At 36.4% G+C, this 17,656-nt stretch overlaps 1 protein-coding gene across 13 annotated transcripts; it reads right to left on the reverse strand.

The window, feature by feature from the left end:
- Positions 1 to 3,608: 3,608 nt before the first annotated feature.
- On the reverse strand, positions 3,609 to 17,140 carry LOC149147547 (uncharacterized). 13 transcript variants are annotated; one of them, XM_089445285.1, is made up of 6 exons: positions 13,363 to 16,246; positions 7,658 to 8,167; positions 6,029 to 7,361; positions 5,615 to 5,770; positions 5,097 to 5,130; positions 3,626 to 4,998 (listed from the first exon to the last, which is right to left on the reverse strand). In XM_089445285.1, exons 3-6 carry the CDS (start codon positions 6,029 to 6,031, stop codon positions 4,673 to 4,675), a joined length of 519 nt encoding a protein of 172 aa, XP_089301411.1. In that variant the 5' UTR covers positions 6,032 to 7,361; positions 7,658 to 8,167; positions 13,363 to 16,246; the 3' UTR covers positions 3,626 to 4,672. The 13 variants fall into 13 exon arrangements, 12 of the variants coding, with proteins under 12 accessions (XP_089301411.1, XP_089301410.1, XP_089301409.1 ...); XM_089445284.1 differs by having other exon boundaries at positions 6,029 to 6,089; positions 6,229 to 8,167; XM_089445283.1 differs by having other exon boundaries at positions 6,029 to 6,092; positions 6,229 to 8,167.
- Between the last annotated feature and the right edge of the window lie 516 nt (positions 17,141 to 17,656).

Consider the following 17,656-nt stretch of genomic DNA (forward strand, 5'->3'; position numbering starts at 1 on the left):
GACAATCATGTGTTTTGGGGTGTAAACAATGGGAAGAAGATAAAATTATGGGATGATGCATTGACATCAACACAGGGTCTACTCTGAGTTACCTTAGAAATGAAGAAATGTGGTTGAATTTATGCAACAGATTACAAGAAATGAAGAAATGTGGTTGAATTTATGCAACAGATTACAAGAATTTAGTAAAGTTACTCTGTATCTTGGTGAAAGTAAATTTGGTTTCAGTTTTCAGTTGCTTAGTTTTCAGTAATTCACTAAGTAGTTGGAGTGTTATTTAACATACCACTGTGAACATCCTCATTGGCATAAAGATCATGGTATAGTAACTTTGGTTTCAGTTTTCAGCTGCCTAGTTTTCAGTAATTCACCAAGTAATTGCAATGTTATTTAACATACCACTGTGAACACCCTCATTGGCATAAAGATCATGGTATAGTAAATTTGGTTTCAGTTTTCAGTTGCCTAGTTTTCAGTAATTCACTAAGTAGTTGCAGTGTTATTTAACATACCACTGTGAAGTAAATTTGGTTTTAGTTTTCAGTAATCCACTAAGTAGTTGCAGTGTTATTTAACATACCACTGTGAACACCCTCATTGGCATAAAGATCATGGCATAGTGGGACTTATATGTCTTCATATCAAGGCTTCACCTCTTCATTAGTTGTTATTAGATTATAATTATATATGTCTTCATATCAAGGCTTCACCTCTTCATCAGTTGTTATTAGATTATAATTACAATTATTCTAGGTCTTTGCCCATTTACATTTACATGCCCATACAGAGGGATCACTAACATAATTAATTATAATAGCAACATCAATGGGAGTTAAGTGCTGGGGATTATATTCCCATACAAGAATCAATAACGTAATTAATTACAATTACAAGGTCAACGTGGGTTAAGAGTTGGGGAACGAGATATTACAATGTCAATGTGGGTTAAGAGCTGGGGACCGGGATATTACAGTGCTCACTGAGGAACCAGTCAATCAGGTCTATTGCCTATATATGAAAATGACCTTTTAACTTTATGAAAGATATCCCTACGCCTTAAAATGTTGGAAATGTATAAATTTACTGTATCTGTTTCGATTGCCCAAAATCTCATGAGAATACCTCGAGTGAACATACATGTCAAACTGCATCTATGAATCTAAGAAAATTGTCCCAAGCTAGAACAACTCACCTACAAATGTCGTGAGGAGACCTCATAAAAGACTACATATTGACATAACAAGGAATCGAAAGGACCTGTGCTTGTAGAATAAAGGTAAAGAAAAAGTATACACATCTGTAAATGTAATTTTTTTGGATAACATGTTCATATGCTCTGCCCTGTAATGTATGGTTGTCACATTTGGTGATGCCCAAATAACCAGCGGTCGGTAGCTTTGTCAACTGCACAAAAGATGAACTTCTTGAATCTTCACTATCTTCTTTTTGGCTCTAGATCCAGCAACACTGTGTGGACCATTAACTCTTCTCCAAATTGATGGTGTGCATGTTTCAGATACTCAAACAAAATATCTGCCCAAACTCACTTCAACATTTCCTTTGCTAGTTTTGGCCCTATTTCCCATGTACAAATGAAGAAGATCCCCTACTTCTGGGATCTGCTAGTCTGAAAAAAGCCAAAGCAATAGACACGCCATCAAAGTATTTAAAACACCCACAGGTCAGATTATTTGACATGAATAAAGACAAATAAATTATTTTTTTCCTGAATGTAAACCTGGGGCTGGAGAACAAAATCCTGACAATGATGGGACCGTTTACTCTTCAGTAGCAAATGGAAGACATGCTGCAAAAAATGGAAAGATGTTTTTGATAATATAAGAAAGAGGGTAGAAGTATGAACAAACAATTCCCTCTCCCTAGTAGGTAGAACTCTCCTCATTCAACCTGACATGTAAGGCATTCCGATTTATCAAAGCTCCAGTGTTCTGGCACCACAGAGAGTGATCAATGAAATAGAAGGCATCCTTCAACAATTCTCGTGATAAGGAACATCCAACGAGAAAAAATTGCACCTTTTAAATTAGTGATCGGTATCAAGCCCCATTTGAGCTGGAGGTGCAGGGATAAGAAAATTGGAGCAAATGAAGAAAGCCCTTTGTGAAAAAGTGTATTGAAGTGGCAAGTTGCAGCGCTTGCAAAGTCGACAACTCACGTTCAAAAACTCACATTCTCACCCTGTATTCTAGAATTCAATTAAAAAGAAAGTGTATTGGAGGCTATTAGTGGAAGGTGAGAAGCTTTGGATCGGAATCTTAAAAATTAATCTAGGTAACAAAAGCCTAACATCATTAGAAGGCCAATCCACTCTCCCTAAAGGGGCTCATCGATATAACATTATGAGCAGCAAACATTTAGTTGACATTGGACAATCATGTGTTTTGGGGTGTAAACAATGGGAAGAAGATAAAATTATGGGATGATGCATTGACATCAATAGAGGATCTACTTTGAGTTACCTTAGAAATGAAGAAATGTGGTTGAATTTATGCAACAGATTACAAGAAATGAAGGAATGTGGTTGAATTTATGCAACAGATTACAAGAATTTAGTAAAGTTACTCTGTATCTTGGTGAAAATAAATTTGGTTTCAGTTTTCAGTTGCTTAGTTTTCAGTAATTCACTAAGTAGTTGCAGTGTTATTTAACATACCACTGTGAACATCCTCATTGGCATAAAGATCATGGTATAGTAACTTTGGTTTCAGTTTTCAGCTACCTAGTTTTTAGTAATTCACCAAGTAATTACAGTGTTATTTAACATACCACTGTGAACATCCTCATTGGCATAAAGATCATGATATAGTATTATAAATCATAAAAATTACCAAAATTCACATTTATAAGCGTTAAACATAAGTTTAAATATGATTTGATTTATTTAAATTTATATTGATTTATTTAAATTTATATTGATTTATAATAAACATAAATTAAATTTTAATATATTTGTAGTTTAATATTAAATATTCTGAAAAGATATATAAAACAATAATGCGATACACTTTGTGGTTGCATTAAATATTCCACTACCGAGTATTTATCCCGTGCTTTTTCAAATGTTCATTCATTTATGTTTGAAAATATTGTATTTTAGAATATTAAGAAATAAGTATTTAATTTATATTTAAATTAAATATAATAAAATGATTTACTAAAATTTAAAGAGACACTTTCGTTGTGGATTCAGGTGAGAAGTGTTTTTTACATTGATGGGAACCGATAAAAATTCTGTGTTGGAATACACCATGAAGATTGATCTCTTTTCTTGTTTTCTTCTTATTGTAATGGCTTTAACAAAATATATATATATATATATATCAAAAGAGAAGAAAGTATATATATATATCAAAAGAGAAGAAAGTGTATATATATATATATATATATATTAATTATTTAAAGATAAAAATGAAAAATATTTATATTTTAATTAGTTATAATTTAGTTTATTGTAATATACAATACAATAAAATAAAAACTAACATCTGTATCAGATGTTGCAAAGAAAAAGTAGTAAGGTAGTAGAAAAAGAACTAGTAACTTGAAATGTCGTGTAAAATCGATGGAATCTCTGCACAGTATTATAATGTTTCAAAATGATATATTTACAATGTCCAAGATTATTTGTAAATTATTTACAATTTAATGCCTTTCTTTTCATTCAATGACATCCGGTGCTTGCATTTTTTAACCTTCAGCTTCTGCTCACTTAGAGCATCTGAGAGAAGAGCAAAATTTAGAGTTTGCACCTTTGGTTTATTTCTTGTTTCTGTAATTTTGTTACTGCACTGTTGCTTCTGGGTTAAAATAAGCTGAACACCCTGAGTTAATTTTCTATAAACTTCTTCCCCATCCAGCTTGTGCTCAATAATTTTCCATTTTTCCTCAAAGAATTGACTCATATTAACTGCCATATAATGAACATCATTACCAGGAGGATTATATTTCATTGCATTGGAAAAAGTCAATCTTACATCTTGAGAAAATTCCATTGGGGTAGAATAGAGATCCTTATCCAACTTACTTTGTATAGTGCCCAAATCCATGGGTTGAGTGATAATCTGAAAATAGACAGGGATGTTTAATTTAACTAGATCAACAGGCTCATTGAATATCTAGGCAAATTTATGTGTCCTGAGCTTCTTCAGAGTATCAACACACTAGTTCATGTACTCAGCAACTGTTTTTATTTGGACAAGATCCGTTTCAGCCTCTTCACGTCTTTTGATTCAAATCTTCCAAGAAGTCCGTGCTTTACATATATAGCACCAACTTTAGACTTTTGTGCCTTCTTATCATTACCAGAAACATACTCAGAATTGAGGTAGAGTTGATTCACTTTAGGAGTTCACTTTTGTTTACCCAGAGAACGTAAGATACCATTACTTCCATCACTCACAAATGATGATTGTCTGCAGAAACCACTATCTTTTCGACATAATACTGAAGCCTGAACTACACCCGGCCCAATGAATGCTTTTCCAGGATTGCCACCTAGGCAACTATTCACCAACCTTGAAATATGTCCATCACTAACAGTTGGAACACTGCGAGACGAAGTAAGCTGTATTTCTTCAATTCTGTGTGCAACGGATCTCACCTGGTCCAGTTCCAACTTAAGTTTCTTTCTCAGCTCCATCTTTTCACTCCTTCACATCTGTGAAACTGCAATAACATAAGTGGGAACTCCAAGAGAATCCATTTTTTGGCCTGCAGAATTAAGATTTATAGACTTTCTCTTGAGGGAACAGGAATCCTCCGAGGCAGTCTCAGAATCAAACCTAGTGGAAGCTCCAAAGCTTTCATATTTTACATATTGAACCTTCTGCCTCCTTCCATCTGAATCCCCTGTAACCTCCAATGCATAAGGGTAGTCGGGGAGCATATTGTATGAAGTCCTAGCTGATATCTTTTTAGATTTTTTCATGATGAAATTCCTGTTGAGGCTGTTCTGAGGTTGGTGTTGCTCACGAGTTACTATAAGGGCAGAGACCATTTAGTGTATTAATCACATAATCATACAATTATGTAAAACTAAAGAATGGGTTCCAAGGCCGAGGACTTGAGAATCGTACTTAAAAGGCTTACTTCCAATTGCCAAGAATCAGCCTGAATGGGATAAAAAGCACACAATAAGCTAGAATTATAATAATAGTGCATCTTCAGAAATTGACACCACCATGTTCATCCTAAATTCATAACAAAAGTTTTAAATATGTCGACTAATACAATTAAACACAGTAGTAGTAGACAATAGCTAAGGCTCCCAAAGGTTCTAAAATTCTATTTCAATTCAATATTAAAATCATTGCTCTGACATCTTGAAGATGAAAAAGTAGCTAACACAAATGAATTATCACAGATAAATTGGATTAACTATAAATATTACATTACAAATAACTTTCACATAATTTACAACATCACTGTCTTCAATACCATAATATACAACTAATTTTATATATGTCAAACAGATAATCACAATGGTTGGTGAATGAGGCTCGAAATGCCTCTAGGATTAGCTAGAAATAAAACAAGTAAATAAATGAAACCAAAACCAAACCCTAACAAGCATTTTCATAATACGGGACAATACCACAAGAGGAAGATTTAGAATCACTGCTTGAGCTACTTGAACTACTACATTTGATGCTAACTGCTTCCGTATCTTTCTCAATAGAAACACTAGGGAACTTCGTTGCAGACATCTCATCCCCACCAACATCGACATATTTGTCACCAGGGTCACCACCTACACGTGTACAAATGCTTAACATGAACAACAGTAACGAAATGCAGAAATTCCATCTAAAAGAATAAATACAAACTTGAAATTCTGACTAGAATGAAGAGTAAACCATGTTGGACTACTTTTGTGGGCTGACTCTCCCATTGTGATCCAACACTAGCATTCACAAATGCTTAACATGAACAACAGTAACGAAATGCAGAAATTCCATCTAAAAGAATAAATACAAACTTGAAATTCTGACTAGAATGAAGAGTAAACCATGTTGGACTACTTTTGTGGGCTGACTCTCCCATTGTGATCCAACACTAGCATTCACAGGCTGCTATAGAAAATGTCAGTGGCTCTCGTAAGGACAAACAAACAGAATATGAGTGAATATTGAAAAGAACCAAATGACGATATGGCCATTATCAACTACATTTAAAATATAAGACAGTCATAACTCTAGGACAACATACCTCAGGATTAGGAAGACCTGCTGGAGCCTAGGCATTTCTGGTGCATTTGCCTATCTCTTTGAGGCAATTTGAAGCAAGGTTCTGTAGCTCCCATAAAGAATCATCATCAAAAGCATCAATATCAACTTTTATTTCCTCCTCATTCTCACTTAGACCAGTGTGCTTCCTTAAGAATGTAATTATGGGTACCGGCATCTCATATGGTAACTAATTGTTCAAGATCCTGACTAAGCTTCTTCTTTTCATAAAATGACATCAGGTGCTTGCATTTTTCAACCTTCGGTTTCTGCTGACTTGGTACATCTGAGAGAGGAGCAAAATTTGGAGTTTGCACCTTTGGTTTATTTCTTGTTTCTGTAAAATTGTTACTACACTATTTCTTCTTGGTTAGAATAAGCTGAACAACCTGAGTTAATTTTCTATAAACATCTTCTCCAACCAACTTCTGCTCAATAATTTTCCATTTTCCCTCAAAGAATCGACTCATATTAACTGCCATATAATGAACATCATTACCAGGGGGATTATATTTTATTGCATTGGAAAAACTCAATCTTACATTTTCAGCAAATTCCATTCGGGTGGAATAGAGATTCTTATCCAACTTACTTTGTATAGTGCCCAAATCCATGGGTTGAGTGATAATCTAAAAATAGTCAGGGATGTTTAATTTAACTGGATCAATAGGCTCATTGAATACCCAGGAAAATTTATGTGTATGATTTTCTTTGGAGAGGATCCGTTTCTTCCTCTTCACATCTTTCGATTCAAATCTTCCAAGAAGTTTGCGCTTAAAAACTATAGCACCAAATTTAGACTTCTGTGCCATCTTATCTTTACCAGAAACATACTCAGAATTGAGGTCAGTTGATTCGCTTTAGGAGTTCACTTTTCTTTACCAAGAGAACGTAAGACACCCTTACTTCCATCACTCACAAATGATGATTGTCTGTAAAAACCACTATCTTCTTGAAATAATACTGAAGCCTGAACTGCACCCGGACCAATGACTGCTTTTCCAGGAATGCCACTTGGGAAACTATTCACCAACCTTGAAATATGTCCATCACTAACAGTTGGAACACTGCGAGATGAAGTTGTAATTCTTCAATTCCGTGTGCAACGGATCTCACCTGGTCCAGTTCCAAGTTTCCAACTTAAGTTTCTTTCTCAGCTCCATTTTTTCACTCCTTCGCATCTGTGAACTGCAATAACATAAGTGGGAACTCCAAGAACATCCATTTTCTGGCCTGCAGAATTAAGATTCATAGTCTTTCTCTTGAGGGAACAGGAATCCTCAGAGGCAGTCTCAGAATCAAACCTGGCAGAAGCTCTAAAGCTTTCAGATTTTACATATTGAACCTTCTCCCACCTTCCATCTGAATGAAGTAAGTTGTAATTCTCCAATTCTGTGTGCAACGGATCTCACCTGGTCCAGTTCCAACTTAAGTTTCTTTCTCAGCTCCATTTTTTCACTCCTTCGCATCTGTGAAACTGCAATAACATAAGTGGGAACTCCAAGAGCATCCATTTTCTGGCCTGCAGAATTAAGATTCATAGTCTTTCTCTTGAGGGAACAGGAATCCTCAGAGGCAGTCTCAGAATCAAACCTGGCAGAAGCTCTAAAGCTTTCAGATTTTACATATTGAACCTTCTCCCACCTTCCATCTGAATCCCCTGTAACCTCCAATGCATAAGGGTAATCAGGGAGCATATTGTACGAAGTCCTAGCTGATACCTTTTTAGATTTTTTCGTGATGGAATTCGTGTTGAGGCTGTTCTGAGATTGGTGCTGCTCACGAGTTACTATAAGGGCAGAGGCCACTCAGTGTATTCATGACATAAGCATACAGTTCTGTACAACTAAAGAATGGGTCCCAAGGCCGAGGACTTGAGAATCGTACTTAAAAAGCATCACATCCAATTGCCAATTATAAGCCTGAATGGGGATAAAAGCACACAATAAGCTAGAATTATAATAAAAGTACAGCTTCAGAAATTGACACTACCATGCTCATCCTAAATTCATAACAAAAGTTTTAAATATCTCGACTAATACAATTAAATGCAGTAGTAGTAGACAATAGCGAAGGCTCCCAAAGGTTCTAAAATTCTATGGCATTTCTGGTGCCTTCGCCTATCTCTTTGAGGCAATTGGAAACAAGGTTTTGTAGCTCCCATAAAGAATCATCATCAAAAGCGTCAATATCAACTTATGTTTCCTCCTCATTCTCACTTGGACCAGTGTGCTTCCTTAAGAATGTATCAGCCCATTCTCACTTGGACCAGTGTGCTTCCTTAAGAATGTATCAGCCCACTCGTTCATGTACTCAGCAACTGTTTTTCTTTAGATAGGATCCGTTTCTTCCTCTTCACGTCTTTCGATTCAAATCTTCCAAGAATTCCATACTCTACACCTATAGGACCAACTTTAGACTTTTGTGCCATCTTATCATTACCATAGACATACTCAGAATTGAGGTATAGTTGATTCGCTTTAGGAGTTCACTTTTTTTTACCAAGAGAACGTAAGACAACATTACTTCCATTTTGCTCTGTCAAACACATGCTTGTCACAAAAGGCCAGTAATTGCTTATGCTTGCAGTCACGTAGTTATGTATGAGATGATTTTCAATTAGGATTATAATAATTAGTGCAAGAACAGAGTCCATTAGAGAAACAATGGAAACAATTTGCATCTCTCACAACAATTCCCTTCCTGGTGATTATCGGAATGAGCTTTGTGGCATTGTGACAGCTCCCACAAACGCAAAAGTTCTTGGTAATCTGGACAGCTAATTTAGGCATATGTTGATAACCAAAAGCAATGGCAAGCTTCTCACTCTGTTCCCTACAGCAGAATGACACACAAATTTGTTCCATTGTCATCAATGCTTTTATTAACTAAACCCTGCTGTTGGAATGGAGCCATGCCTTTTAGCATTCTACTATTAACTAGAGCTTGGTTGTTGGAGTGGATCCGCCCCTTTTAGCCTTGTCAAATCCAATGGTGAACCCATCTGTAAACAAAATTGATGTTGATCACGGTGGGGATTCAAGATTCACAAGGGATCAGGTGGAAGCCCTTGGCATGTATCTAGGTATTGCAGCCATTACTGGAGTTGTAATTTTATTTTTAGTATACTGCAACAGGCGCCGCAGGAAAGCCAAGTTACATGATACTTCCTCGTTTGATGAACGAGATGCGGCATCCTATTCTGCTTAGAGTTAATAAGACGAACACAACAGAGAGCAAGTGCCCAGGCACAACAATCCAGTTGTAGTTCAGTTTGTATAACCACTATCACTTCTAAGCTACAGGGTCCGAGGACAGCTGCTCCAGTTAAGATTGTCACTGCTGCTGGCGAATGGAACACAAAAGCTGAGTCCCCCAAATTCTAACTTTGTTGTTAGACCATCAGTTTTGATTTATATCTCTGCTCAATGTAGGGCCAAGAGGGTTTTAAAGATGAACTCAGTACTATATTTTAGATTGGTTCATTATGGCAGAGACTATCAGCGAAGAAGAGGCACTTCGAGGACACTTGATCCCAATTTTTCTTAGGCGCCTTTCCATGGTGGTAGGATTTCTATTGCATCTTCCTGAAGTTTCAAATCTAATTCAGTCCTATTAGTCTACACTTTTAGTTATGTTTGATTTTCCATTATTCCAAAGACAGCTGCCCCAGTTACAGGCTACCGCTAGAGTGTCACTGCTACTGGCGAATGGAACTCGAAATCTGAGTCCCACAAATTTTCACTTTGTTGTTAGACCATTAATTCTGATCTATATCAGTTTTTAAATATAAGCTCAGTACTATATTTTAGATTGGTTCATTATAGCAGAGACTGTCAGCGAAGAGGAGGCAAGAGGAGGCACATCCAGGGTAATGGATCCCAATTTTTCACAGGCGCTTTTCCATGGTGCTAGGATTTCTATTGCATCTTGCCCTATTTGTCTACACTTTCAGTTATGCTTGATTGGCCATAATTCCATGGAAATTTATGGGCTGTTATTTTGAATGAGGTTAACTCCAAACTTATTTTCATGCTTTCTTCTGCCCAAGTCAGTGAAAGAAAATTCTTGTGACCAAAAGGACTTGCCTCTGTAGTGTCCTAGCAAGTGTTTGGTTGGATGGAACAAACTTTATTCGCTTGTCCCTGCCCTCTATGCAAGTATTTGTTTGAATGGAGAAAGCTTTACAAGCTTGTCCCTGCCCTCTATGCAAATTATTTGTAACCGGTCACGATATATCTCAACTCATAAAATATTAAAATGACAGTTTTATGATTTATTTAGTGCTCTGTTTGTTTTTTTACCTTGAATGTAGTAAAATATTAAAATGACAGTTTTGTGATTTATTTAGTGCTCCGTTTTTAACCTTGAATGTAGTCATATTTCATTTCTCAGCAATAATAATAATAATTCAATTTTAAGATCACCCTCAGGCAAGACATCAAGCAATTTTCACAAGCGCTTTTCCATGGTGCTAGGAGTTCTATTGCATCTTGCCCTATTTGTCTACACTTTCAGTTATGCTTGATTGGCCATAATTCCATTATGGGCTGTTATTTTGAATGAGGTTAACTCCAAACTTATTTTCATGCTTTCTTCTGCCCACTGCCCAACTCAGTGAAAGAAAAGTCGTGTGACCAAAAGGACTTGCATCTGTAGTGTCCTAGCAAGTGTTTGGTTGGATGGAACAAACTTTATTCCCTTGTCCCTGCCCTCTATGGAAGTATTTGGTTGAATGGAGAAAGCTTTACAAGCTTGTCCCTGCCCTCTATGCAAATTAAATTATTTGTAACTGGTCAAAATATATCTCAACTCATAAAATATTAAAATGACAGTTTTCTGATTTATTTAGTGCTCTGTTTTTTACCTTGAATGTAATAAAATATTAAAATGACAGTTTTCTGATTTATTTAGTGCTCTGTTTTTAGCCTTGAATGTAGTCATATTTTATTTCTCAGCATTAATAATAATAACTAAATTTTAATATCACCCTTACGCAAGACATCAAGCAATTTTCACAAGCGCTTTTCCATGGTGCTAGGATTTCTATTGCATCTTGCCCTATTTGTCTACACTTTCATTTATGCTTGATTGGCCATAATTCCATGGAAATTTATGGGCTCTTATTTTGAATGTGGTTAACTCCAAACTTATTTTCATGATTTCTTCTGCCCAAGTCAGTGAAAGAAAATTCTTGTGACCAAAAGGACTTGCCTCTGTAGTGTCCTAGCAAGTGTTTGGTTGAATGGAACAAACTTTATTGGCTTGTCCCTGCCCTCTATGCAAGTATTTGGTTGAATGGAGCAAGCTTTACAAGCTTGTCCCTGCCCTCTATGCAAATTATTTGTAACAGGTCACAATATATCTCAACTCATAAAATATTAAAATGACAGTTTTCTGATTTATTTAGTGCTCTGTTTTTAACCTTGAATGTAGTCATATTTCATTTCTCAGCATTAATAATAATAATTCAATTTTAAGATCACCCTCACGCCAGACATCAAGCAATTGCTGTATGAGACCTGCCTGACACCAAATTGTTGTATGAGACTAAAGTCTCCAGTGGTATACATACTCTACCACTTCTGGATTTGAATTTGAACTTTTTCATCTGATTATAGCTTAAAAATATGTAATATTTAATGCTACCAGAACTTTTACTGGACATTTCTGAGAAATAAGCATTCCTCTATGCATAACGCATAGAAGGAAAATAATTCGTTTTATATGGTGTAGAGTAAGAGCTTGGCTTAGTGCTTAAGAATGACTACCAAAAGGGGTTTATCAAATCGTTTGAGCTGAGGAATCATTCATCAACTCTGAAGATAAAATAGGTAGTAGTCTAAACAGGTCATTTTTTTCCCTTTTGTTAGGCTGAATTTCCAGTTGATTTTATTTGACATTTCGTTAGAAATTGGGAAAATTATAGTTGCAAGTTGTTGAATCTATTGCTTCTTGGTTGGAATAAGCTGAACATCCTCACTTTATTTTCTATAAACTTCTCCAGCCAACTTCTGCTCAATAATTTTCTATTTTCCCTCAAAGAATTGACTCCTCTTAACTGCCATATAATGAACATCACTACCAGAAGGATTATATTTCATTCCATTGGCAAAAGTCAATCTTACATCTTCAGCCAATTCCATTGGGGTGGAATAGATATCCTTATCCAACTTACTTTGTATAGTACCCAAATCCATGGGTTGAGTGATAATCTGAAAATAGTCAGGGATGTTTAATTTAACTGGATCAACAGGATCATTGAATACTCAGGAAAATTTATGTGTCTTGAGCGTCTTCAGAGTATCAGCACATTGGTTCATGTACTTAGGAACTGTTTTTCTTCGGACAGGATCCGTTTCTTCCTCTTCACGTCTTTCGATTCAAATCTTCCAAGAAGTCCATGCTTTACACCTATAGGACCCAACTTTAGACTTTTGTGCCATTTTATCATTACCATAAACATACTCAGAATTCAGGTATAGTTGATTCGCTTTAGGAGTTCACTTTTCTATACCAAGAGAACGTAAGACAACATTACTTCCATCACTCACAAATGATGATTGTCTACAAAAGCAACTATCTTCTTGAACCTTGAAATATGTCCATCACTAACAGTTGGAACACTGCGAGACGAAGTAAGCTATAATTCTTCAATTCTGTGTGCAACGGATCTCACCTGCTCCAGTTCCAACTTAAGTTTCTTTCTCAGCTCCATTTTTTCACTCCTTCACATCTGTGAAACTGCAATAACATAAGTGGGAACTCCCAGAGCATCCATTTTATGGTCTGCAGAATTAAGATTTTATGGTGCAAGATCGTACTTAAAAAGCCTCACTTCCCATTGCCAAGAATCGTCTTGAATGGGGATAGAAAGCACACAATAATCTATATTTATAATAAAAGTACGGCTTCAGAAATTGACACTAGCATGCTCATCCTAAATTCATAACAAAAGTTTTAAACATGTCGACAAAATCATCTTACAAGGGCTGCCCTTAAATTCAGAGATATGCTCGCTTGCATCTTGAACTATGAAAGAACATAAATTTAAATGAAGATATAAAAAAGTTAAAATATTGAAGATTGGTGATGTGAAAGGCAAAGGCATACCTACCAGGGTTCACCCGACCTTCATGTTGGGCCTGGGTTCAAAGGCCATGATCCCCATTTTGCCAATATTGTCAGAAATGCCTCCATCTAAAGGGCAGTTGGTAAGTAAACTCCATGAATTTCGGCTTAAACTATAAACAAGACCCTCTAGTGTCCACAACATTGTTGACAATGCAAGCGCAATCCCCCACTCCTACAACTTGTATGATGCTAAACGGGAAGTTAACATCCGGCAAAGTCTTGTTAAAACCCTCGCACATGGATGAGGGCATCTTATCTCCTTCCATGATGATGAGGAGGAAGACGAGTTCAGGTTCACCTTCTCAAACTCCCAAATAACCACATCCAGCAATTCCTCATTTTCTGCTATAACCCAACGAGTAGAACCTGCGACCCGCACACAAGAATGTGAGGCATCATGTACTTGTCATGGGTTGTCTCTGGAAAGGGCACGAAAAATGGAATATCCATCCTTATGCTGAAACCCAAAATGCTGGGATTCGCATTACCCGACATGGCCATGGTCAAACAGTAGAAGGATTCGCCAGAGAAAGCCATTTTAGTCTTAATTATTGGCACATCCCTGGGCAGGTGTCCTGCGATCCTCCATGATTTATCAGTAGAGTCAAAGACTTCCACTATCTCTCGACCCTGGTGACACGAATATCCCACAGCCACAACTTGGTATGCATCTCGATTGTCGCTCAAAACGATGTCTCTGAGGATAATGGTCATTCTAGTTGAAACGGGGGGAAGTCTTAATGTTGTTCTTGTCAGAGGATTGCAGACCATAAAATATTTGGGACTACAAAATGCATGACCAATGTCCACCAAGAACAGGGCTGAGGCTGATCTATCACAAAAGACTATGTATTCTTTTTCCACTCCTCCGAAAAGAAAGGGAAGGGAGATGGACAGGATCTTCTTCAAGGTCCCGTCGAGAAGCAGTAAGCCAAGCAGGTTAATCGACAACCGATTTGATTAAGTTAACACGAGCAATTAATCAATCCGATGGTACACCTTTCTCCAATCGTCTAACACTTCATCTACGATGTAGACCGATGGATGGAAAGTGGCAAATAGGGGAGTTGATTTCAGAGAACTCTTTATCGCTTAATTATTGTATATTTTGGAAGTGAAATTTTCAAAATATTTTAGAACTTGTAATTTATATAAAAATTATCTAAATATTTTTTTGTAAACAACTAAAAATATCTTACAATAATAGGACCCAATAGTTCTTTGAAGGCCTGGCCCTGGGGAGGATGGAGACTCAAAAATTTGCCACTTTTTTCAAAAGCACTAGCTGCAAAAGTTGGCTAGAGATTGATCACCACTCAGAGGTTATGGACAAAGGCGATACATGAAATACATTTATCCATTGTCCATAGAGGAATGGATTTGAAGTCCAAATAAGCAGTGACTCAATGTTTCTATCATTTGGAAAGTTGTCATTTCTTCCTTTACATTGATAGAAATTTATCTAACATATTGATAGAAATTGATCTAACATGGAAGATTAGAGATGGGTCTAAGAATAGGTATAGAACCTTGGTTTGGAAGTAATAATGGTCGCCGATTAACCATAGAGCCGACAACCTTACTTAAAGAAAGAGGTATGATCACTTTGAATTAGGTTGCCGATTTGATTCAAAACAATATATGTGCTAAGGTTGGTTATGGGGCACACAACTGGGTTTTCCTCAATATTTGCAAATATTATGGAATGGATATATAGAGGCGCTAAGGGTTGCTCACATTAGGTTGACTGAAGAAGCAAATGAATTAGCCTAGTCATTTGATCCAAATGGTTCCTATTCTCCAAAAATGGGATACTCCCATATTATTGCAAATAGACTGCCTGAGGTATAGGCGGGATGGTGAAAGCTTCTCTGGAAACTAAAATGCCCAACAAAGACTAGATTTTTCATGTGGTATGCCTTTCAGAACAAAGTCCCAACGACATAAGAGGAAATTTGAAAGTCCTAGCTGGTGTGTTTTGTGTAAAGATGCGAAGGAATATGTCAACTATATGTTGGTTTCTTTCCCTTTCACAAAGTATGTTTGACATATAGCTACAAATAAACTCTGACGGGATTGTCAGTGGCAAGGTGAGGATCTCTTGGAAGCATGGTTTAAATGGTGTTCGTTTCAAGGGATAGGATCCTATAAGGTGATGCCTCCATTAATTTGTTGGCATATATGGCTTGCACGAAACAAAACCATTTTTAATGATCACTTACTGCGTCCGAAGATGATCGCTGCTCCACCACTTGTTCTTTTAGACTTATTACCCAAACCTCAAACAGACCATAGATGCATGTTTGTTACTCAAGCCCGCCTCAATAAGTCCATGCCATGGGGTTTTTTTTGAAGGGGTAGCCCAGGGTGAGCCAAAACATTTTGTGGGAGGTGCAATTTTGTTTATGATAAAGTCACATTTTTTCCATATCAAAATGGGATTGGGTGAAGGCTCAAACAACTATGCAGAATTAGTGGCCTTGAAGCAACTTCTTCTTTTCGTCCTTGAACAATATGTACACTCATCGCAAGTTTTTGGAAGTTAACATCGAGGCAAATTCCCTCTATAAGGAGGGTCTTATGTTGGATCATGGGATCCGTTTGATTTCGAAGTCACAAAATGACAGGTCCATGAGTATTATTATAGACCTTTCGTTGAGAAGATCCAACAATTCCAGATGCACCAAAAGTTTAGATTTTTGTTACGATATTTTAAAGTGTTTGTATATACTTTAGTTTTAAACATCATTTATATGTTTACTTCTTTGTATCAACATATTATATGTGTTTGTTTTCTAAACATTCTTATATATAGTTTTGGACATCTAATTTTATAACAATTTTCCCTAAACTTATCTTTGATATAAGCTTATGTCAATAGTTGATAGTTGATTCCCTAAATATGGACAATTAGATAAATAAATGTTGGATTTATAAACTTTATATAAAGAATAACAATCTCTAAGCTTATGTTAATCACTGCTTCTCCAAATATTGACCATAGAGGCTATCAATTATTTGATAGCACCATTGTCGTGCTCCCTCTGATGGCTAAATATTCAAAGAATCAACCATCAACATAAACATAAAAATACCCGTAACTATCTGCTGTGATTATTGCCTTTTTTTGGTTGGTTGATTACTATTGAACTAGAAGTTTCATAGCACTCAACACATAGGCAAGATATTGTGGATATCGAATAGAATTTTTGTAATACATATAGTGAAATGAAACAAAATAAACGCATAATTTGGATCAATCAAGTAAAATAATCTTTGAGAACTGAAGACTCTACGGGAGAAAAGTCAGTGAATGTACTCTCTTCTTTATCAATGAAAAGAAAGCGTTTTTTCCCTCCAAAAAATACCTGCAAAACCAATTTAACTCCGAACAAAAACATCACAGGAAACTATGGAATGTACAATAACGCCCACCTGAATTTTGATTAATTTCCTTCACCCTCACTGGATGGTAGGGGATTCTACCGTCATCATCAGAGTCAAGATCTTACAGCAGTATTTATTGGCATGCAGTTAATGAAACGCTCAATCTCAGAGTGCATGATCCCTTCCGTGATCGCTTGAACCACGGACTCGTCGAAGCTGGTAATAAGTAGTTCTGGCAGAAGAGGTTATAATGGCTAATGGAGAGAAACTGAGAAATGCAAGCCTCTGGATCAGAATCCAGAGGCCTACATTCCTCAGTTTCTCTCCATCGGCCCTCGCCGCCATTGGAAGTGAGCATGTGGAGATTGAGCATTTCTATCACTCCAAAGAAGTGAAAATATATAAAACCAATTTGCGTTGTATGTTAAATCAGTACCCAACAGAGAGTTGAGCCCACCAGAGCTCTTTCTCTAACAGTATGTTGGAGGGTAATAAAACAGTTGAAATTTAGACCGGGAGCGGCATATTAACAGTAATTTATCCCACACACAATATTCTTTCAATCTGAGATATGGGCCTACATCTTCCAATTATAAATAGAATTCATAGGATTCTTTCGATGGTGGCAGACATTTTTCCTTACCGCAGGATTTTTAGTGGTTGGGAATAAATTTTCTGAGGCCTTTAATTTTTATCACTGTACTTTTTCTTTCGGTCATGAGATATTGGCCGACATCTTTACATGTACACCAGATGCTTTCTAACGGTGGCCGACAATTTCTTTTGGATTTTGAACCATATACTGTGAATTGATAGTCATTCTTCTATTCAATTAAATTAATGAGTTGGGCTGTCTATTTATTGAAAAAAAAAATTCCATTTCCATCATT

The sequence above is a fragment of the Pinus tabuliformis genome, chromosome 9, assembly GCF_031772625.1.
Source record: "Pinus tabuliformis cultivar Carrire ecotype Pingquan chromosome 9, CPIR1, whole genome shotgun sequence".
In the NCBI taxonomy this organism is placed as follows: domain Eukaryota; kingdom Viridiplantae; phylum Streptophyta; class Pinopsida; order Pinales; family Pinaceae; genus Pinus; species Pinus tabuliformis.